Genomic DNA, 24039 nt, shown 5'->3' with positions numbered 1-24039 from the left:
CATATTTTCATACAGCCTAAAATCTTATTGAAACTACACATTTACTGAAATAATATTATCAGAATCTATTGTCAACATTTTTCCAAAAGTTGTTCATTTCTGGTGCGATTCGGTTGTCCTAAGAGTTGAATGAAATGGATTCCTGGCATGAGTCCATGTCGTATCTTAAAGTGTCAATTTACCCTGTCAATGACAAACCAATGTTAAAGTGATCGGTTCGAAACCAGAAAAACAACCATTTATCTGTTTCAAAATTTCGAAATGCTTAAATAAATTAATTAAATGATAATTTGAATGTAAACAATCGATTTATAGGCTAACGGAATTCTGGGTTTCTGAAAATATAAATTATTACCATAAGATTTAATATGGTAACTCTGCTAGAGTTGTGCTAACGGTCATAGCAGCACATGTCATAAGACAAGTGAGGCCTATTCGGAAACCACACATATTCATATACTCTCTCTCTCTCTTTCTCAGTCATTGAAAAAATGCCTCTCACACAAATGTCGGTCATTGCATTGCCGAAATGTCAAAACCATTGTTAGTATCAGTGTAGATTTAAAGGAGAAAACAACTAAAAAAATGAACCAGGAAAAATTAGAAAAATAAATGCAATCCAAGATAAAGTTTACTTTTTTTATGAATGAAAATAAAATAAGCTAAGTTTATGAAATTGAAAGAAATAAATCAATGTTTCAATGGTGTAAAATTTCCATAATAAATCAATGATTAAAATTTCAAAATGTCTACGAGGACAAACAGTATAGTTATGCCAATTGATAGGATTCCACAACTTTAGTCGGTCATCGTAAGAAGAAGACATAAGGCACACATTCATATATTATATATGTGAGGACATTTTTTGTGTCAATGTAATAAATGTCATGACGCTGAAGAAAATCAAGTGTCTGAGAATGTAAAGCAATTGAGTGCTTGTGTGTGTGTGTGTGTGTGTCCGAGGAATAATAACTCCAATACTGTGATAAAGGCTAAATAAAAATTCCAAAGAATAATAAAATGAAAAAAATGTAACGAAAATTGGAAAACCCAAAAAACAATTTCTTTAACTAAACTCTAAAACTTCGGGTATCAAGAGGAGATCCCCTCCCCCCCAAAAAAGCAATTGAATGTAAATAGAGAAAGGAGAAATAAAACCCCCGCCCCCCCAAAATTAACTAACTTTGTGCTTTAGTTTTAAACGAATAACACCAATTTTAGTAGTTCGTATCTTATAGTACATACATATAGAATAAATATATACATGCCCGCATACCTATACATATATATATACATATAGCATAAATATTTAGTGAAAATTAACCGAAAAAAAATAAACAAAATTTTAGTGGAAAATATTAAAACGACGATACGGAAAGATAACTGAATAAACATAACGAATATTCATTTAGGGAATTTATTTTAAAATAAGCCAAGAAGCAAAATATTTTCGTTTTTGTGATAATAGAAAAAATGTTATAAACAACTTCTACGTGTCTGGAGCATACAAAATCCATATTCATCCATAGACAATTTCTTCAGTGAATGTGAAATGTCAAAAGTAGCCAAATATATAAGCATACACACATGCATATAGAACAAACTTCCTCTTTTAAACCGACTAAACTTCAACGAAACTATTGACGAATATCCTATAAACAATAAACACAAAGGCACAAACACTCTACAACTCTGGGACTCTCACTCTCTCTCCACATACTCTCTCTCCCTCAAATAATACGAAGACATCTTTCGTATTTATTTAATGCAAAAAAACATACGGGAAAGGATAAACTAAAGTCAAAATAAGATATTCGTATATATATATATAAAAAAAAAAAACGAACAAGCAAAGCAGAAATTTAATAAAACAGAAAAGTACTGCCAAAACAAAAAGAAAATTAAACCAAAAAAAATGTGTGTCAAATATTAGCTTGACTTCATTCGCTTACAATGTTTTAGCGTAACTCTCTTACTCTTGAACTCACAGAAAAATTCATTCAAACTCTCTTGTGCTCTTGGCCACCCCTTCGGCCATACAATAACAAACAGTGAAAAACAAAATCTATGTCAACTATTCACATCACATGTTTTGAGAAAAGGTAAACAAACCAAGAAAGCTCTCTCAAAAGTATCACTGAGAAATGAAAACGAGAATATTGACATTTGAATGAAAATAACCCTTAATCTAAAACAAATCTGCATATTTCAATAATAATAAAAACAATAATTTCAATGCTCAACAATATCCAATAATTTCAATAAAACTAAAACACCACCAACACCAACAACAAATAAATATAAAAGAAACAAGTTCCAAGGACCAATAACCATTAACGAACCCAACTATAAACCGAGTGAGAATTTAACATTGATAACTATGTAATAAAAAAAAAAAACAAAAACAAACAAACAACCATAATTTAGAAGAAAAACTAATTTAATTCGAAAGTTCAATTAATATTAATAAATACTAATAACAAAAAAATAGCCGTATTTAGAACAATAATGATTTAATATGAATTAGACCTAAAATACGAGAACAAAACAAAAAACGAAGAAGACATAACGCCAACGTGTTTACGAATATACCAAACAAATGAAATATGTGTAAAAAAAGCTTTTGCTAACGGTATGTTATGAATGAAGAAGTCCTGCTACTTGGCGAGTATTTTTTTATAGAGTTGCCAGATAAAACACAAATATACAAAGAAGACTATAATAAAATGGAAATGGACAAATGGCTTTTATAGAAACAAATTTTTAAAAACATTTCTATAGAAATAAAATTTTGACAACATTTTTTATAGAAACAAAATGTTGACAAAATTTTCAATAGAAATAAAATGTTGACAAAATTCTCTATAGAATTAAAATTTTGACAAAATTTTCTATAAAAATAAAATTTTGACATGATTTTGTATCAAATAAAATTTTGACACAAGTTTCTATAGAAATAAAATTTTTTATATTTTGACAAAATTTTCTATAAAAATAAAATTTTTACTAAATTTTCTATAAAAATTAAATTTTGGCAAAATTTTGTACAGAAATAAAATGTTTTTCATTCACACTTGTAGTTTAGTAAATGCATGGTTTTAAGCTGAAATCAAAAACAACAGAAATAAAATTTTCTAAAGAAATAAAATTTTTACAACATTTGCTAAAGAAATAAAATTTTGACAACAATTTTAATAAAGAAATAAAATTTTGACACAATTTTCTATAGAAAAAATTTTTTTCATTCGTTTTGTTTTGTTATTGTTGGTTTTTTTCTTTAATCATTGTTGTGTACAAGTGTAGCTTAAGCAACAGAGGAAAAGAATGTTTGTCAAATTTATTTGGACAAAGCCCTATAGACTGCAAGATGGTTAGATGGACGCACGTTTCGGAATTACCACATTCCTCATCAGCATCCTCTACTTGCAGCAAAACTATCAACCAATTATCAGAATAAATTCAGGCAGTTCACTAAACCCAAAAGTGAACCACACTTGAACTTAACCCTTTTTTCGGAAGGTTCAAGTGTAGCTCACTTTTGGGTTTAGTGAACTGCCTGAATTTATTCTGATAATTGGTTGATAGTTTTGCTGCAAGTAGAGGATGCTGATGAGGAATGTGGTAATTCCGAAACGTGCGATATCTAACCATCTTGCAGTCTATAGGGCTTTGCCCAAATAAATTTGACAAACATTATTTTCCTCTGTTGGATAAGCTACACTTGTAGTTTAGTCAATGCATGGCTTTAAACTGAAATCAAAAACAACAGAAATAAAATTTTCTAAAGAAATAAAATTTTGACACAATTTTCTATAGAAATAAAATTTTGACAAATTTTTCTAAAGAAATGAAATTTTGACAAATTTTTCTAAAGAAATAAAATTTTGACACAATTTTCTATAGAAATAAAATTTTGACAAAAATTTTTATAGAAATGAAATTTTGACAAAATTGTCTGTAGAAATAAAATTTTAACTAAATTTTCTAAAGAACTAAAATTTTGACAAAATTTTCTATAGAAATAAAATGTTGACAAAATGTTTGCCAGGGAAATAAATTTTGTCAAAATTTTATATAAAAATAGAAAATAGAAATAAAACTATGACAAAATTTTCTATTGAAATAAAATTTTGACAAAATTTTCTATAGAAATAGAATTTTGACAAAATTTTTTATAGAAATACAATTTTGACAAAATTTTCTCAAGAAATAAAACGTTGATAAAATTTTCTATAGAAATATAATTTTGACAAAAATTTCTATAGAAATAAAGTCTAAAAAAATTTCTATAGAAATAAAATTTTGACAAAATTTTCTTTAGAAATAAAATTTTGACAAGATGTTTGATAAAAAAATAAATTTTGCCAAAATTTTCTATAAAAATAGAAATAAAACTGTGACAACATTTTCTATGGAAATAAAATTTTGACAATATTATTTATAGAAATAAAATTTTCTATAGAAATAAAATTTTGACAAAATTTTCTATAGAAATAAAATTTCCCAATTGAAATAAAATTTCCAAATTGAGGTCTGTATGATTAATTTTTGTTTATTCAATATTTCGTCTTTTCATTGAAAGACTTAATCGGGAAAATTTTTCTGCGTATACACTCAAAAGAAGTGAACTCTCTTTTTCACTAAAGCCAATTTAACTTTATTTTAGTTCATGGAATTATTGTGTTTAGAGAAAGTTTTCTTTACTCTAATAATTTTTTGTGTACGTTAGTTAAATTAACTAAAGCCGAGGAAAAAAATATACTCCAATGAAGCATAAAGATGAACTAAATTCGTGTCTTCCACAAAATAGTTCAAAATTTCTTTAAATTTGTAAATTTTACCAAAAATGCGTCCATCATGAACTTCGTATGTCACTAAAGACATATTCAAAATTTTCTAAAATTAACCGAAAGTTTTCTTCCTGGTGGGTTCATTGTTTTTTCAGTGTAGAAAAGAAAATATATACACAATACATTTAAATATGTATAAATTGCATGTTACATTGAAAACACTCACACTGTAGAGTAAATAGCTAACGACGGTGTCAGTTGCATTACTAACGCTTACTCTGCTGCGCTTTGCTTTTTTTAATGAGATTTCAGTATTTTTTGCGCCAAATTGTCAGTGTGTGTCTTATAGTTTATTCGCTTCTGTGTTGGTGTATTGAGAATGTGCAACATCTCCAGTGTTATTCTCTTGTTGTAATTACTCACACACTGTAACACACGCGCTCTCTCCAAATCTGGGTGATGCTGTTTTTTGCATAGGTCTCTGCAAACGGTGTTTCAGATCTGATTTGTGACCTGATAATCGAGTTTTTAATTTATTTTTTGTATTGACAAGGGTACTCCTTTTTATAGGCAAGGTGAAAGCCCTTAGATAAGCTTTGAATTACTCGAAAATATTACTAGGGGGATACTGAGAGGGGATAAACCATCGCTGAAAGGCGGGCATGATAGCCATTGCACCACGTTAGGTTCGATATTTCTCATGTTTTAAATCCGGCAAGGAAAGACTATGAATCCAAATGTGTTTTTTTTGGGAGCCACCGTGTTGCAATGGTTAGCATGCCTGCCTTACATACACAAGGTCGTGTGTTCGATTCCTGCTTCGACCGAACACCAAAAAGTTTTTCAGCGGTGAATTATCCCACCTCAGTAATGCTGGTAACATTTCTGAGGGTTTCAAAACTTCTCTAAGTGGTTTCACTGCAATGTGGAACGCCGTTCGGACTCGGCTATAAAAAGGAGGTCCCTTGTCATTGAGCTTAACATAGGTTAGGTTAGGTTATGTGGCAGCCCGATGTATCAGGCTCACTTAGACTATTCAGTCCATTGTGATACCACAGTAGTGAACTTCTCTCTTAGCTTAACATAGAATCGGGCAGCACTCAGTGTTAAGAGAGAAGTTCACCAATGTGGTATCACAATGGACTGAATAGTCTAAGTGAGCCTGATCGGGCTGCCACCTAACCTAACCTAACCTAAATGTGTTTTTTGCAAAAATAGTGGTTGTATCTTAAAAGATACAGAGAAGAGATATTTTTACACTTCACAGAGTTTTTAAATATTTGTAGATTTTTGAATTTGCCGGGTAAAATATGATTTTCAATTTTGGTTTCAGATTATACAGAAGTACTAAAGATTTTCCTGAAAATATAGACGGATCACCTGGTATGACTTCTTGGGCTTCTAGACCACGGTTGCCACAGTTGGTAGAATTCTACTAAAAATGATCGTTTTTTTACTGTGTGGTAGATTGGTAGAATTCTTTATGTCTTGGTAGATTTTACAAAATATTCCACACCAAATAAGAGGTACAAAATTTTCTATGGAAATAAAATTTTGACAAAATTTTCTATAGGGATAAAATTTTGACAAAATTTTCTATGGAAATAAAATTTTGACAAAATTTTCTATAGAAATAAAATTTTGTCTAATTTTTTTTTATAGAATTAAAATTTTAACAAAATTTTCTATAGTTCTAAAATTTTGACAAAATGTTTGATAGAAATAAAATTTTATCTAAATGTTTTTTTTTATAGAATTAAAATTTTGACAAAATTTTCTATAGAAAAAAAATGTTGACAAAATTTTCTATAGAAAAAAAATTTTGACAAAATTTTCTATAGAAAAAATTTTGACAAAATGTTCTATTGAAATAATGCTTTGTCAAAAATTCTATAGAAAAACATTTTGACAAAATTTTCTATAGAGATAAAATTTTGACCAAATTTTCTATTGACATAAAGTTTTGTCAAAAATTTCTATAGAAATAGAATTTTGACAAAATTTTTTATAGAAATAAATTTTTTGGCAAAATTTTCTATAGAAATAAAATTTTGGCAAAATTTTCTATAGGAATAAATTTTTACAAAAATTTCTATAGAAATAAGATTTTGATGAAATATTCTATAGAAATAAAATTTTGACAACATTTTCTATAGAAATAAAATATTGATAACATTTTTATGGAAATTAATTTCCATGTTTCAAACATTGAGAATGTGTTGAAACCAATTTGCAAGTCCAGTTTTATAACAGGTTGGCTGATAAGTCCCCGGTCTAACGAAGAAAAACATATTTTTTTGTCAAAATTCGTTTTTATTATTCAACATAGTTCCCTTCAAGAGCGATACAACGATTATAACGACCATCCAATTTTTTGATACCGTTTCGGTAGTACTCCTTCGGTTTTGCCTCAAAATAGGCCTCAGTTTCGGTGATCACCTCCTCATTGCAGCCAAATTTTTTTCCTGCGAGCATCCTTTTGATGTCTGAGGACAAGAAAAGTCGCTGGGGGCCAGATCTGGAGAATACGGTGGGTGAGGAAGCAATTCCAAGCCCAATTCATGAATTTTTGCCATCGTTCTCAATGACTTGTGGCATGGTGCGTTGTCTTGGTGGAACAACACTTTTTTCTTCTTCATATGGGGCCGTTTTGCCGCGATTTCGACCTTCAAACGCTCCAATAATGCCATATAATAGTCACTGTTAATGGTTTTTCCCTTCTCAAGATAATCGATAAAAATTATTCCATGCGCATCCCAAAAAACAGAGGCCATTACTTTGCCAGCGGACTTTTGAGTCTTTCCACGCTTCGGAGACGGTTCACCGGTCGCTGTCCACCCAGCCGACTGTCGATTGGACTCAGGAGTGTAGTGATGGAGCCATGTTTCATCCATTGTCACATATCGACGGAAAAACTCGGGTGTATTACGAGTTAACAGCTGCCAACACCGATCAGAATCATCAACACGTTGTTGTTTTTGGTCAAATGTGAGCTCGCGCGGCAACCATTTTGCACAGAGCTTCCGAATATCCAAATATTGATGAATGATATGACCAACACGTTCCTTTGATATCTTTAAGGTCCCTGCTATCTCGATCAACTTCATTTTACGGTCATTCAAAATCATTTTGTGGATTTTTTTGATGTTTTCGTCGGTAATCACCTCTTTCGGGCGTCCACTGCGTTCACCGTCTTCCGTGCTCATTTCACCACCCTTGAATTTTGCATACCAATCAATTATTGTTGATTTCCCTGGGCCAGAGTCCGGAAACTCATTATCTAGCCAAGTTTTTGCTTCCACCGTATGTTTTCCCTTCAGAAAACAGTATTTTATCAAAACACGAAATTCCTTTTTTTCCATTTTTTTTTCACAATAACAAAAGTTACTTCACAAAAGACGCTCTATCTCACAAACTAATTGACTTACAGACACGAATCATTTGAAGGTTGGTACTATATATGTTAAAAATAATATGCATTTAATGCTAGCGACGCCATCTATGTGTCAGACCGGGGACTTATCAGCCAACCTGTTATATGTTAGGGATGGGGCTCATCCTCATATGAAACATGCTCATACTTGCGTTTATTGTATTTGAATTTTATTGTATATCTGGCCACTCTAACTAATGAGAAAGCAGAGAGTAGGAAATACGAAAGGTGTATTTCCTACACTCTGGAGAAAGCTTTGACAATATCTAATGTTATTGTGATTGTGATTGTTTTTATTTTATTTGTTTTCTTTGTAGCAATTTCATAAAACTAAAAGTTTTTTGTATATGCTGAAAGCTTAATGGAACGCCAACCAAAACAAGCCAAGGACCAAAACCGGAAATGGATGCTGACAGAATATAACACTAGAATATACAAACCGAAAGCTTTAGTTATACAATTACTCTCTGCAAAAAATTTCAAAAAAGCTCTCTACAATTTATAGTAAACAACAAGTAATGATATAATAAAAATTCTAAGTCTATCTCTAAAAAAGAAATTGTAGACATAAACCCAACCCTCTACAAAATTCGATGTTTAAAAAAAAAAGTTCTCGATTTCCCACCATTTACTTAAGAACGAAAACCATTAAAAAAATCTAACTCTAGCCTAAGAAAACATATCTGCAAATTTAATTTAATTGAAATAAAACCTAAGAAAGTTAAAGCAAGAGAAATTTAAAATACCTAAAACAATCAATTCCAACTTCTAAAGTTTAACAAACACCAATATATTCCCACATATTAAACAAAAAAAAAAAAACTAAACAGCTATAAAAGGAAACTGACATCAATTGAAATATAAGCAAATACCAAACAAGTAACTATCAAAGACTAAACCAAAAACCTAATCAAAGAAACCAAAAAAAAAAAACATGGCACAAATACCTGATGATGCCAGCAGTATGAGCGATGATGTATTCGAAGATCCTGAGACCACACAGAGACGTGTCGAGGAAGCTCGACGCCGTAAACAGGAAGAGGAACATAGTTTAACACGTGGCTCTGGTTATTATGGAGATGGCGCTTTAGCTTCATCCGAATATTGTAGGTCGCAGGCGAGTACAACACAGGCCACAGGCTATCCAGGCTATAGACCACCACGGGAGGCTTTGCAATTATATGCCTTGGAGGATGCCGGCTATACAATAGAAGACTATGATGATGATTGGCGTTCGTATCATTATGATGAAGTGGGCATGTATCAGCCGCCAGTACATCATCAGCCACCTTTCGATGATACAGTGAATCATAAGGTAAGAATTGTAAAAAAGGGAGCAAAATTTTATTTTTACGGAAATTTTGTCAAAATTTTGTTTCTATAGAAAATTTTCTGAAAATTTTATTTCTATAGAAAATTTTGTGGAAATTTTATTTCTATAGAAAATTTTACAAAAATTTGACTACTATAGAAAATTTTACCAAAATTTTATTTCTATAGAAATATTTTGGAAAATTTTATTTCTATAGAAAATTTTTGGAAAATTTTATTTCTATAGAAAATTTTTTGAAAATTTTATTTCTATAGAACATTTTGTCAAAATTTTATTTCTATAGAAATTTTTTTGCAAATTTTATTTCTATCGAAAATTTTTGGAAAATTTTATTTCTATAGAAATTTTTTTGAAAATTTTATTTCTATACACAAATTTTTATTCTATGGGAGATTTTGTTCAATTTTTATTCTATGGAAATTTGGTCAACATTTTATTTCTATGGAAATTTCGTCAAACTTTTATTTCTATGGAAGTTTTATTCCTATAGAAAATTTTACCAAAATTTTATTTCTATAGAAAATTTTACCAAAGTTTTATTTCTATAGAAAATTTTGTCAAAATTTTTGTTTCTTTAGAACTCTTTGTCAAAATTTTATTTCTATAGATTTTTTTTTTTGAAAATATTATTTTTATACAAAATTTTGTGCAATTTTTATTCTATGGGAAATTTTGTGCAATTTTTATTCCATGGAAATTTGGTCAAAATTTTATTTCTATGGAAATTTTGCCAAAATTTTATTTCTATAGAAAGTGTTGCCAACATTTTATTACTATGGAAATTTTGCCAAAATTTTATTTCTATAGAAAATTTTGTCAAAATTTTATTTCTGTAGAAAATTTTGTTTCTATAGAAAATTTTCTGAAAATTTTATTTCTATAGAAATTTTTGTGGAAATTTTATTTCTATAGAAAATTTTACCAACATTTTATTTTTATAGAAAATTTTACCAAAGTTTTATTTCTATAGAAAATTTTGTCAAAATTTTTTTTCTTTAGAACTTTTTGTCAAAATTTTATTTCTATAGAATTTTTTTTTTGAAAATTTTATTTCTATACAAAATTGTGTGCAATTTTTATTCTATGGAAATTTGGTCAACATTTTATTTCTATGGAAATTTTGTCAAACTTTTATTTCTATGGAAGTTTTATTCCTATAGAAAATTTTGTAAAATTTTATTTCTATAGAAAATTTTGTCAAAATTTTATTTCTATAGAAAATTTTTTGAAAATTTTATTTCTATAGAAAATTTTTTGAAAATTTTATTTCTATACAAAATTTTGTGCAGTTTTTATTCTATGGGAAGTTTTCTTCAATTTTTATTCTATGGAAATTTGGTCAACATTTTATTTCTATGGAAATTTTGTCAAACTTTTATTTCTATGGAAGTTTTTTTTTTGTGAAATTTTATTTCTATAGAAAATTTTGTGCAATTTTATTTCTATAGAAAATTTTACCAAAGTTTTATTTCTATAGAAAATTTTGTCAAAAATGTTTTTCTATAGAACTTTTTGTTAAAATTTTATTACTATAGAATTTTTTTTTTTGAAAATTTTATTTCTATACAAAATTTTGTCCAATTTTTATTCTATGGAAAATTTTGTGCAATTTTTATTCTATGGAAATTTTGTCAAAATTTTATTTCTATAGAAAATTTTGTCTAAATTGTATTTCTGTAGAAAATTTTGTCAAAATATTATTTCTATAGAAAGTTTTTGGAAAATTTTATTTCTATAGAAAATTTTTTGAAAATTTTATTTCTATAGAAAATTTCTTGAAGATTTTTTTCTATAGAAAATTTTGTCCAATTTTTATTCTATGGGAAATATTGTTTAATTTTTACTCTATGGAAATTTGGTCAACATTTTATTTCTATGGAAATTTTGTCAAACTTTTATTTCTATGGAAGTTTTATTCCTATAGAAAATTTTGTGAAATTTTATTTCTATAGAAAATTTTACCAAAGTTTTATTTCTATAGAAAATTTTGTCAAAAATGTTTTTCTATAGAACTTTTTGTTAAAATTTTATTACTATAGAATTTTTTTTTGAAAATTTTATTTCTATACAAAATTTTGTCCAATTTTTATTCTATGGGAAATATTGTTCAATTTTTATTCTATGGAAATTTGGTCAACATTTTATTTCTATGGAAATTTTGTCAAACTTTTATTTCTATAGAAAATGTTGCCAACATTTTATTTCTATTGGAATTTTGTCAAAATTTTATTTCTATAGAAAATTTTGTCAAAATTTTGTTTCTATCGAAAATTTTCTGAAAATTTTATTTCTATAGAAAATTTTGTGGAAATTTTACTTCTATAGAAAACTTTACCAACATTTAATTTCTGTAGAAAATTTTACCAAAGTTTTATTTCTATAGAAAATATTGTCAAACTTTTATTTCTATAGAAAATTTTGTCAAATTTTAATTTTTATAGAAAATTTTGTCAAAATTTAATTTTTATAGAACATTTTGTCAAAATTTTATTTCTGTACAAAATTTTTTGAAAATTTTATTTATATAGAAAATTTTGTGAAAAATTTTATTTCTTTTTTTTTTTGTCAAACATTTTATTTCTATACAAAATTTTGTGCAGTTTTTATTCTATGGGAAATTTTTTTCAATTTTTATTCTATGGAAATTTAGTCAGCATTTTATTTCTATGTGCATTTTGTCAAACTTTTATTTCTATGGAAGTTTTTTTTGTGAAATTTTATTTCAATAGAAAAATTTGTGAAATTTTAGTGGTATAGAAAATTTAGTGGAAATTTTATTTCTATGGACAATTTTACAAAAATTTTACTTCAATAGAAAATTTTACCAAAATTTTATTTCTATAGAAAATTTTACCAAAGTTTTATTTCTATAGAAAATTTTACCAAAGTTTTATTTCTATAGAAAATATTGTCAACATTTTATTTCTATAGAAAATTTTGTCAAGATTTTATTTCTATAGAACATTTTGTCAAAATTTTATTTCTGTAGAAAATTTTATTTCTATACAAAATTTTGTACAGTTTTTATTCTATGGGAAATTTTCTTCAATGTTTATTCTATAGAAATTTGGTGAACATTTTATTTCTATGGAAATTTTGTCAAACTTTTATTTCTATCGAAGTTTTTTTTTTGAAATTTTATTTCTATAGAAAATTTTACCAAAGTTTTATTTCTATAGAAAATTTTGTCAAAATTTTTTTCTTTAGAACTTTTTGTCAAAATTTTATTTCTATAGAAATTTTTTTTGAAAATTTTATTTCGATACAAAATTTTGTGCAATTTTTATTCTATGGGAAATTTTGTTCAATTTTTATTCTATGGAAATTTGGTCAAAATTTTATTTCTATGGAAATTTTGTCAAACTTTTATTTCTATGGAAGTTTTATTCCTATAGAAAATTTTGTAAAATTTTATTCCTATAGAAAATTTTGTCAAAATTTTATTTCTGTAGAAAATTTTTTGAAAATTTTATTTCTATAGAAAATTTTTTGAAAATTTTATTTCTATAGAAAATTTTGTGAAAAATTTTATTCCTATACCAAATTTTGTGCAGTTTTTATTCTATGGGATTTTTTTTTTTCAATTTTTATACCATGGAAATTTAGTCAACATTTTATTTCTATGGAAATTTTGTCACACTTTTATTTCTATGGAAGTTTTTTTTTTGTGAAATTTTATTTCTATAGAAAATTTTGTGAAATTTTAATTCTATAGGAAATTTTACCAAAGTTTTATTTCTATAGAAAATTTTGTCAAAATTTTTTTTCTATAGGTTTTTGTTAAAATTTTATTTCTATAGATTTTTTTTGGAAATTTTATTTCTATACAAAATGTTGTGCTATTTTTATTCTATGGTCAACATTTTATTATTTATTATTTTATTTCATTTATTTGTTTATTAAACTTATAGTAAATATAAGAATAATAGAGAAAAATCTAGCATTAGCTACTTAGGCTATCAGCTAACAAAATTTTATTTTTTTGAGAATTTGGTCAAAATTTTATTTCTATAGAAAATGTTGTTACAAATTTTATTTCTATGGAAATTTTGTCTAAATTTTATTTCTATAGAAAATTTTGTCAAAATTTTATTTCTGTAGAAAATTTTGTCAAAATTTTTTTCTATAGAAAATGTTGTAAAAATTTTATTTCTATGGAAATTTTGTCAAAATTTTATTTCTATGGAAATTTTGTCAAAATTTTATTTCTATAGAAAATTTTGTCAAAATTTTATTTCTATAGAAAATTTTTTGAAAAATTTATTTCTATAGAAAATTTTTTGAAAATTTTATTTCTATAGAAAATTTTGTCAAAAATTTTATTTCTGTAAAAAATTTTGTCAAAATTTAATTTTTATAGAAAATTTTGTCAAAATTTAATTTTTATAGAAAATTTTGTCAAAATTAAATTTTGTCAAAATTTAATTTCTGTAGAAATTTTTCTCAGATATTATTTCTATAGAAAATTTTGTGAAATTTTTATTGCTGTAGAAAATTTTGCCGAAATTTAATTTTTATAGAAAATTTTGTCAAAATTTTTCTTTCTATAGAAAAGTTTGGCAAAATTGTATCTCTATAGAAAATTTTGGCAAAATTTTATGTCTGTAGAAAATGTCAGAATTTTGGTTTTATAGAAAATTCTCTCAAAATTTTTTTTATAGAAAATTTTGCAAAATTTTATTTCTATAGAAAATGTTGGCAAAATTTTATTTCTATAGAAAATTTTTTCAAAATTTTAATTCTTAGAATAAAAATCGATTTTTTTGCCTCTTTCGAAGATTTGTGCGATAGGCACCTAATGTTGGTCACACATCATTATCCATGTCATTGTATTTGTAGATTAGTTATTGTAAACAAAACCAAAAAATTGACATTTCGATCATTTGCCTTTTTGAAAATTTGAAAAGTCGTTAATCAAAAGGTGACCTTTGGACTTTTGTAAAATTTGGAAATATCGTCTGATCGACTTTTTGAAGAATTGAAAAATGTCGTCTGATATTTTTTTTTTTTGAAAATTTTTAAAAATCCACAAAAATACGCGTACAACGGTTGCCTTTTAAATTTCGGGATTAACGAACAAATATATTATTCATAGAAAATGGCTTTACTATTTTTCCAAATATTCTCTTTAAGATTTAAACCTAGCGGTCTTTTGTCATAGTCGTAAAATTTTCAATTGCTTAAGAACAAAGTTATAATTTTTTATTTATTAATTTTGTGAGCTATAGAAAAGAATTTATAAATAAAGATTCATTCCTTCATTCATAGTGGTATACATTCAGTTGGTATCAGCAATAACATTTTCTTAACAGCCAGTATTTTGATTTTTGGTAATAGGGTTTTTTTTAATTGAAATCACTATGTCACAATGTTTGGAAAAGTTTTACTAATTATCTTCCTTTGTATGGTTTCCTTTATTCCATTTACAGACTATATTATTGGGCGATTCTGGAGTGGGAAAGACATCATTCCTTGTTAAATATAATACAGGAGAATTTCGATTGGGTTCCTTTTCTGCCACAGTGGGTATAGCGTTAACGGTAAGTCTCAAAATTTTCCTATTTATTCGGGTGTGGATTTAAAGTAACTCTGATGTAAGATAAAATATACAACGTGTATGTAGCAATATTTTTTTTTAATTTGGCTTTGAAAGTTAATAATAGCTTAAGATTTTTTCAAACAAATATGTGCCAAAAATTTCACAAGGTAAACATAAAAGGTAAGTAATAAAATGTGATTATACTTGTATCTATAGAATATATAAATTTTGTGTGTAGTTTTAGTAAAAAAAATATTTATTGTATATTGTGACGTATAATTCATATTAATTTCTTTAAGATCTAATATAATTGTCATTTTTGCAAACTCAAGAATTGTTTCCAAGGAGATAAAAATACAGTCTTTTTTAATAACTAATGCTATCTCAGAGGATGCTAAGCACTTTTATGTGTGCAGTGCTTACAGTAAAAAAATGAACCTTTCCTGAAACTTTTTTAGCTTGTTTTCATAGAAATTGTTTTTCTTAGCAATTTGGTGACATATATTATGTGTTAAAATGTTTTTGTCATCATAAATAGAATAAGGGATATATTCACTTTATTATTCCTTTTGTAATGCATAGAACTATTAGGCTGATCGCTGTGTTATTCAAGATCAAATCATTGCCATGCTCCTATCGGTTTGTTGAAATCTCTGAAACTTCTGTATGAAAACATTGCAGGATAATTTCTTCCATTCTTTGCTCTATTTTATTAGTTCATCCATTGTATGAAATTGAATTTTAAGCGTAATAATATTTAAATTTAAGCATATTACAGTTTAGGAGTCGTAATTTCCAGAGCCTTATAGGTGATTGGCTAAGAGAAAGAAATTCGTTATCAGTAAATTAGAAATTGAATCGTTGAGGACAAAACTAAATGGGAGAGAAAGGGAGCTACGTAACGTCTGTTATAATATAGGGTGTCTGATACGTATTGCAACCAATATCAACTCGTCATTCAAGTGACACTTAACTTTATTTTTTACAAAGCTTACAAAAGCCTTTTAATCTATTGAATTCAGATATAAATTAATTAATGATGGAATTCAAGCGTGATTGGTTTATATTTGTCTAGCAAATCACATGTTAGAGCCATCCAGCATTCAAAAATGTGAATACATCTTTTGTTTCTCGTAACATTGTTAGTTACTTTAATACTGCACAGAAAAAAAATAGTTTTTTTCTTCATTTATGAAATTAATTGCTCCAATTAATTTTTAATCGAAATGCCTTCAATCTATAGAAAATTTTGTCAAAATTTTCTATAGAAAAAAAATTTTGACAAAATTTTCTATAGAAATAAAATTTTGACAAAATTTTCTATAGAAATAAAATTTTGGCCAAATATTCTGTAGAAATTAAATTTCGACAAAATTTTCTATAAAAATAAAATTTTGACACAAATTTTCTATAGAAATAAAATTTTGACAAAATTTTCTATACAAATAAAATATAGAAATAAAATTTTGACAAAATTTTCTATAGAAATAAAATTTTGATAAAATTTTCTATAGAAATAAAATTTTGACAAAATTTTCTATAGAAATAAAATTTTGACAAAATTTTCTATAGAAATAAAATTTTGGCCAAATATTCTGTAGAAATTAAATTTCGACAAAATTTTCTATAAAAATAAAATTTTGACACAAATTTTCTATAGAAATAAAATTTTGACAAAATTTTCTATACAAATAAAATATAGAAATAAAATTTTGACAAAATTTTCTATAGAAATAAAATTTTGATAAAATTTTCTATAGAAATAAAATTTTGACAAAATTTTCTATAGAAATAAAATTTTGACAAAATTTTCTATAGAAATAAAATTTTGGCCAAATATTCTGTAGAAATTAAATTTCGACAAAATTTTCTATAAAAATAAAATTTTGACACAAATTTTCTATAGAAATAAAATTTTGACAAAATTTTCTATAGAAATAAAATTTTGATAAAATTTTCTATAGAAATAAAATTTTGACAAAATTTTCTATAGAAATAAAATTTTGGCCAAATTTTCTATAGAAATAAACTTTCAACAAAATTTTCGATAGAAATTTTTTGTGTGTGCGTATTTTTTTTGGTAGAATATTCTCCAAATTTTCGTAGATTATGTTTGGTTCGAGTGGTTTTGTGGTTTTCTATATAAATAAAATTTTGTAAAAATTTTCCATAGAAATAAAATTTCGACAAAATTTTCTTTAAAAATAAAATTTTGACAAAATTTTCTATAGAAATAAAATTTCGACAAAATTTTCTGTAAAAATAAAAATTTGACAAAATTCTCTATAGAAATAAAATTTTGACAAAATTTTCTATAGAAATAAAATGTTGACAAAATTTTCTATAGAAATAAAATTTCGACAAAATTTTCTATAAAAATAAAAATTTGACAAAATTCTCTATAGAAATAAAATGTTGACACAATTTTCTAAAGAAATAAAATATTGACACAAATTATCTATAGAAATAAAATTTTGACAAAATTTTCTAGAAATAAAATTTTGACGAAAATTTTCTATAGAAATAAAATTTTGACGAAAATTTTCTATAGAAATAAAATTTTGACACAATTTTCTATAAAAATAAAATTTTGACAACATTTTCTATAGACATTTGTGTGTGTGTGTGTTTTTTGGTATAATGTTCTCCAAATTTTCGTAGATTATTTTTGGTTCGAGTGGTTTTGTGGTTTTCTATAGAAATAAAATTTTGTAAAAATTTTCTGTAAAAATACAATTTTGACAAAATTTTCCATAGAAATAAAATTTCGACAAAATTTTCTATAAAAATAAAATTTTGACAAAATTTTCTATAGAAATAAAAATTTTGACACAATTTTCTATAGAAATAAAATTTTGACACAATTTTCTAAAGAAATAAAAATTTGACAAAAGTTTCTATAAAAATAAAATTTTGACAAAATTTTATATAGAAATGAAATTGTGACAAAATTTTCTCCAGGAATAAAATTTCGGCCAAACATTCTATAGAAATAAAATTTCCACAAAATTTTCTATAGAAATAAAATTTTGACAAAATTTTCTATAGAAATTTTTTGTGTTTTTTTTTTGGTAGAATATTCTCCAAATTTTTGTAGACTATGTTTGGTTCGAGTGGTTTTGTGGTTTTCTATAGAAATAAAATTTTGTAAAAATTTTACATTGAAATAAAATTTCGACAAAATTTCCTGTAAAAATAAAATTTTGACAAAATTTTCTATAGAAATAAAATTTTGCCCAATTTTTCGATAGAAATAAAATTTCGACATAATTTTCTATAGAAATAAAATGTTGACAAAATTTTCTATAGAAATAAAATTTTGCCCAATTTTTCGATAGAAATAAAATTTCGACATAATTTTCTATAGAAATAAAATTTTGGCCAAATTTTCTAAAGACAATAATTTTAAAGACACTTTCATTTAATTTAAAGAATTTTTCTGAATTATTGAAGTCAAGTTGACCTTAGCCCAAACATTTTTTCTTTCATGTTATGATACACATTTTTAAGTCAAATCACTTAATTATAAGGACAATACGACTTCATTGAAAAGTTTATCGACTTTTGGACAAAGAAAAAAAAACTTTATATTAGAGAAATTCGTTGTCTATGCTAAGCAAAATTTGCATTCGTATTTTAAAAACATGAAATCTTTGACCTCACGGCAATGTTTTTTTCAGTGTATGTAGGTTAAAACTCTAAATTGAATCTTGCTTTATTTGCCAAAAGATATGTTCACCGTCTGGCAGAAATTTAAATATTACTGAATTTTAACAAAGCAAAAAAAAAATGTATATAAACATATCTCTAATTAATATTTTATACGACATAAACGATAAACATTCTTTAGGCTGTTGTGTACATGTAAACATTTCACATTTATAAATTCTCTAAATAACGCAATTTCATATTCAAAGCAGCAAAAATAAATCACCGTTAACCTTTTTCGCACACACACACACGCACACACATATGCATATTCACCTGAATACTCAATGCTCCATATACATACATAAACTGTGTATACAATGCTATACATTTCGATAAATGTATGTACATATTTATTATTGACAGCAACATGTATCCTTCCTCCTTGTTGACTTTCCTTTATTTTTTTTTTTTTTGTTGAGTTCATACGAGTTTTTATGGTAAACTTGTTGCATGTATTGTATATAGAGTAGGTATCCTTGTATAACGTGTAATTGTACAAGTTCAAGTATTGTATGTATGAGTGTGTGTGCGCGCTTTTGTCTGTCCTTAACATCGTCCATTCCATTCGGTGTAGATATTTTGGCGCCTTTTTTACCTTAGAGCCAATTTATTGGTGTTTTTTTCCTTTCGTTTGCTTTTCTTTCAACACAACCACAATCATACCTAAAGACACAATTATAGCCACAAATACTCAAAGAAACACACGCACACACACACACACAGACAGCTTCATGCTTTCACCTTTTCGTATATGCGAAGCATAACGGAATGAAGACAGCGGTGTTGGCCTGTGACGTATTGATGTCTGGACGCATATTTTAGTTAGTGAAGTGTTTTCAAAGCTTTTGGTTGTCAGATTACTGGTGGCACGCAATAACAGCATCCGTTCTCAACAATCCCAGATAGTAGGAATCAATTTATTGACAGACCTAATGAACCTCAAACAGCCTTCAGAGGTTGAGACAATTGTAGAATAAAAAAATCCCGAAAAAACTGTTGAAAGAGAAATCCGTGTCTAATAAATAACATCGTGTTAGTGTAATTGTTGTGAGTTTGAGTGTATATATGTGTGTTGTGATAAAAGAAAGAGTTTTGTTTTTTCTAAAACTCTACTTACTCACCTTCACGTTTTTTTTAGCATAAATGCTGTATAGTCTCTCTCTCTCTCTTGCTCTCTGGTAAATGTGTGTTTATCTTGCCCCCACAACGTGATGGCGAGCGAGCTGTTGTTATAAATGTGGATGTTCCTCATAGACATAGTTAATTGTGTATGTGTAGCTAATATCGTTTGCCATAGGTTACCTTGACATTGAATTGGTATAAATGTATTTACTATCTCTCAGTAGATAGACTATTACTCTCAATAGTTAGAGTTGCATCAGTGAGAAACCGGAAGCCTATGAAAACATATTTGAAATGGCTTGTCTCAAATATAGTTGGTGATTCTATTTATCTTGTTTGTGATGATTTTAATAAACATTTTAAAATAAAATCGTAACGGTACTTGTGTTTAATAGAGTGAATTAAGTGTTACTAAGTGTTATTGAAATTAAATTAAGGGGAGAAAAACAAATTGAAATAATCACTCATCGTGTTATGTGGTGTATGGGTATATAGCTTGTGTATTTGAGTATTAAAAATATATTTATGGTAAACTGGACCAAAAAAGGAAAAAAGTCTAAGTCGACTAATCTTCCAATTCAAAAACTAAAAAAAAAAAAAACAAGTAAGGAAAGTCTAAAGTCGCGCGGGGCCGACTATATTATACCCTGCACCACTTTGTAGATCTAAATTTTCTATACCATATCACATACGTCAAATGTGTTGGGTGCTATATATAAAGGTTTGTCCCAAATACATACATTTAAATATCACTCGATTTGGACAGAATTTGATAGACTTTTACAAAATCTATAGACTCAAAATTTAAATTGGCTAATGCACTAGGGTGGAACACAATTTTAGTAAAAAAAAATATGGGAAACATTTAAATTTGAAGCAATTTTAAGGAAACTTCGCAAACGTTTATTTATGATTTATCGCTCGATATATGTATTAGAAGTTTAGGAAAATTAGAGTCATTTTTACAACTTTTCGACTAAGCAGTGGCGATTTAACAAGGAAAATGTTGATATTTTGACCATTTTTGTCTGAATCAGAAAAACATATATATGGGAGCTATATCTAAATCTGAACCGATTTCAATCAAATTTGGCACACTTGACTATATTACCAATTGTACTCCTAGTGCAAATTTTCAACCAAATTGAGCCAAAACTCTGGCTTCTGGGGCCATGTAAGTCCATATCGGGCGAAAAATATATATGGAAGCTATATCTAAATCTGAACCGATTTCAATCAAATTTGGCACGCATAGCTACAATGCTAAATCAACTCCCTGTGCAAATTTTCAACCAAATTGGCCCAAAACTCTGGCTTTTAGGACCATATTAGTCCATATCGGGCGAAATATATATATATGGGAGCTATATCTAAATCTGAACCGATTTCAATGAAATTGTGCACACATGACTATATTACTAATTGTACTCCTAGTGCAAAATTTCAACCAAATTCGGCCAAAACTCTGGCTTCTGGGGCCATATAAGTCCATATCGGGCGAAAAATATATATGGAAGCTATATCTAAATCTGAACCGATTTCGATCAAATTTGGCACACATGACTATACTACCAATTGTACTCTTTGTGCAAAATTTCAAGCTAATCGGGATAAAACTCTGGCTTCTAGGTCCATATAAGTGCATATCGGGCGAAAGATATATATGGGAGCTATATATAAATCTGAATCGATTTCAACCAAATTTGCCACACATAGCTACAATGCTAAATCTACTCCCTGTGCAAAATTTCAACCAAATTGGGCAAAAACTCTGGCTTTTAGGACCATATTAGTCCATATCGGGCGAAAGATATATATGGGAGCTATATCTAAATCTGAACCGATTTCAATCACATTTTGCACACTTGACTATACGACTATGTGTTATGTTTGTACAAAATTTCAAGCAAATCGGTATAAAACTCTGGCTGCTGGGTCCATATTAGTGCATATCGGGCGAAATATATATATGGGAGCTATATCTAAATCTGAACCGAGTTCTTCCAAAATCAATAGGGTGCTATTCTGACCCAAATTAGGAACATGTGCCAAATTTGAAGACGATTGGAATTAAATTGCGACCTAGACTTTGATCACAAAAATGTGTTCACAGACAGACGGACGGAGGGACGGACGGACAGACGGACATGGTTATATCGACTCAGGGACCCACCCTGAGCATTATTGCCAAAGACACCATGTGTCTATCTCGTCTCCTTCTGGGTGTTACAAAATTTTGTACAAAATTTCAAGCAAATCGGTATAAAACTCTGGCTGCTGTGTCCATATTAGTGCATATCGGGCGAAATATATATATGGGAGCTATATCTAAATCTGCGCCGAGTTCTTCCAAAATCAATAGGGTGCTATTCTGACCCAAATTAGGAACATATGCCAAATTTGAAGGCGATTGGACTTAAATTGCGACCTAGACTTTGATCACAAAATTGTGTTCACAGACAGACGGACGGACGGACGGACAGACGGACATGCTTATATCGACTCAGGGTCCCACCCTGAGCATTATTGCCAAAGACACCATGTGTCTATCTCGTCTCCTTCTGGGTGTTACAAACATATGCGCTAACTTATAATACCCTGTTCCACAGTGTGGCGCAGGGTATAAATACAAAATTTATTAACCTTATATCAAAGATTATGGAATCTTAATTTTAGAATATACGGTTTTTGCTATATTAAGCACAAATTTATTTAAAATAAAATACATAATATTTGCTTTAATTTTTTTTCATTAAATTTAGGATACATATCTTGGAAATAAACATCACTTCTCTAAACGCGAATGTCTTTGAACTAAGGAAAAGATTTCTTGAAGTAAAAAAAAACCAACATTTTGCAAATTAAAGATATCATTTTTGAATTAAGTGGGTTATTGAATGTTTGGATTATAAATAAAAAGACTTCAAATGTAGGCTAAGAGGATATTTTAAAGATTTTGCATTTTTGGTTTGAAATTCAGAAAATATGTTTGACTTTGAAGTTTTTGTTATAGTTTGCATTTTTAAAATGGCATTTTATTGTATGTGAGTACCTTTGTGCATGTATAGCAAAAAGAAAATGAAAATTCGATAAAGGAAATCAGCCCTGTAGGAAATTGAGGTGACTTTAAGTTAATAAATTGTTAGTCATAACTGAGTCACAGGTGACTCAAAACCTAACTCATTTCCCATGTAAAATCCTATTCAGTTTTAACGCGTGTTGTCATTGGAACGAGTCAGTCCTCACTCAACCCTACATAACCAAAAGTTAGCTCAAAGTGAGTTAGCTTTGCGGCCATTTTCATGTATCTCCGGGAGCCACCGTGGTGCAATGGTTAGCATGCCCGCCTGCTTCGTCCGAACACCAAAAAGTTTTTCAGCGGTGGATTATCCCATCTCAGTAATGCTTGTGACATTTCTGAGAGTTTCAAAGCTTCTCTAAGTGGTTTCACTACAATGTGGAACGCCGTTCGGACTCGGCTATAAAAAGTAGGTCCCTTTTCCTTGAGCTTAACATGGAATCGGTCAGCACTCAGTGATAAGAGAGAAGTTCACCAATGTGGTATCACAATGGACTGAATAGTCTAAGTGAGCCTGATACATCGGGCTGCCACCTAACCTAACCTAACCTATGTAGCTCCGTTAGGCTTTAACTGCCAGTTAACAGAGAGTAAATTGCAAATATCTTCTCTCCGGTTAACTTTAACTGAACAATTGTCGTCAGTTAAGTTCCTAACTGGCCTATAGAATATAAAGGGCAAGATGGCAGCTTCGTCTATAATACGGTTTAAAAGTTGGTTAGTTAACGGAACACTAACAGAGCTTTATGAAAATGGCCGTTAGACTGATATTATATGAGCATATTTAGTTTATGGTGAGCTCTTTGTGGATAATAAAATATTTTGTTTTTGTTTTATTATTTTTGATTCATTATACCCTCCACCATAGGATGGGGGGTATATTAACTTTGTCATTCCGTTTGTAACACATCGAAATATTGCTCTAAGACCCCATAAAGTATATATATTCTGGATCGTGGTGAAATTCTGAGTCGATCTGAGCATGTCCGTCCGTCCGTCTGTTGAAATCACGCTAACTTCCGAACGAAACAA

General features: G+C 27.8%; 1 protein-coding gene across 1 annotated transcript in view; it reads left to right on the top strand.

The window, feature by feature from the left end:
- Nucleotides 1-599: 599 nt before the first annotated feature.
- The window catches only part of Rab26 (RAS oncogene family member Rab26), a 170646-nt gene continuing 147206 nt past the window's right edge, over nt 600-24039 (top strand). The window contains exons 1-3 of the mRNA XM_075307614.1: nt 600-2632; nt 8541-9538; nt 14986-15096. Of these exons, the coding sequence (XP_075163729.1) occupies nt 9158-9538; nt 14986-15096 (492 nt within the window). The 5' untranslated portion in view covers nt 600-2632; nt 8541-9157. The remainder of the gene's footprint in view (nt 2633-8540; nt 9539-14985; nt 15097-24039) is intronic.

The sequence above is a fragment of the Haematobia irritans genome, chromosome 4, assembly GCF_050003625.1.
Source record: "Haematobia irritans isolate KBUSLIRL chromosome 4, ASM5000362v1, whole genome shotgun sequence".
Taxonomy (NCBI): Eukaryota; Metazoa; Arthropoda; class Insecta; order Diptera; family Muscidae; genus Haematobia; species Haematobia irritans.
The sequence above is the reverse complement of the archived record's forward strand: the minus strand, read 5'-3'. Positions and strand labels throughout refer to the sequence as shown.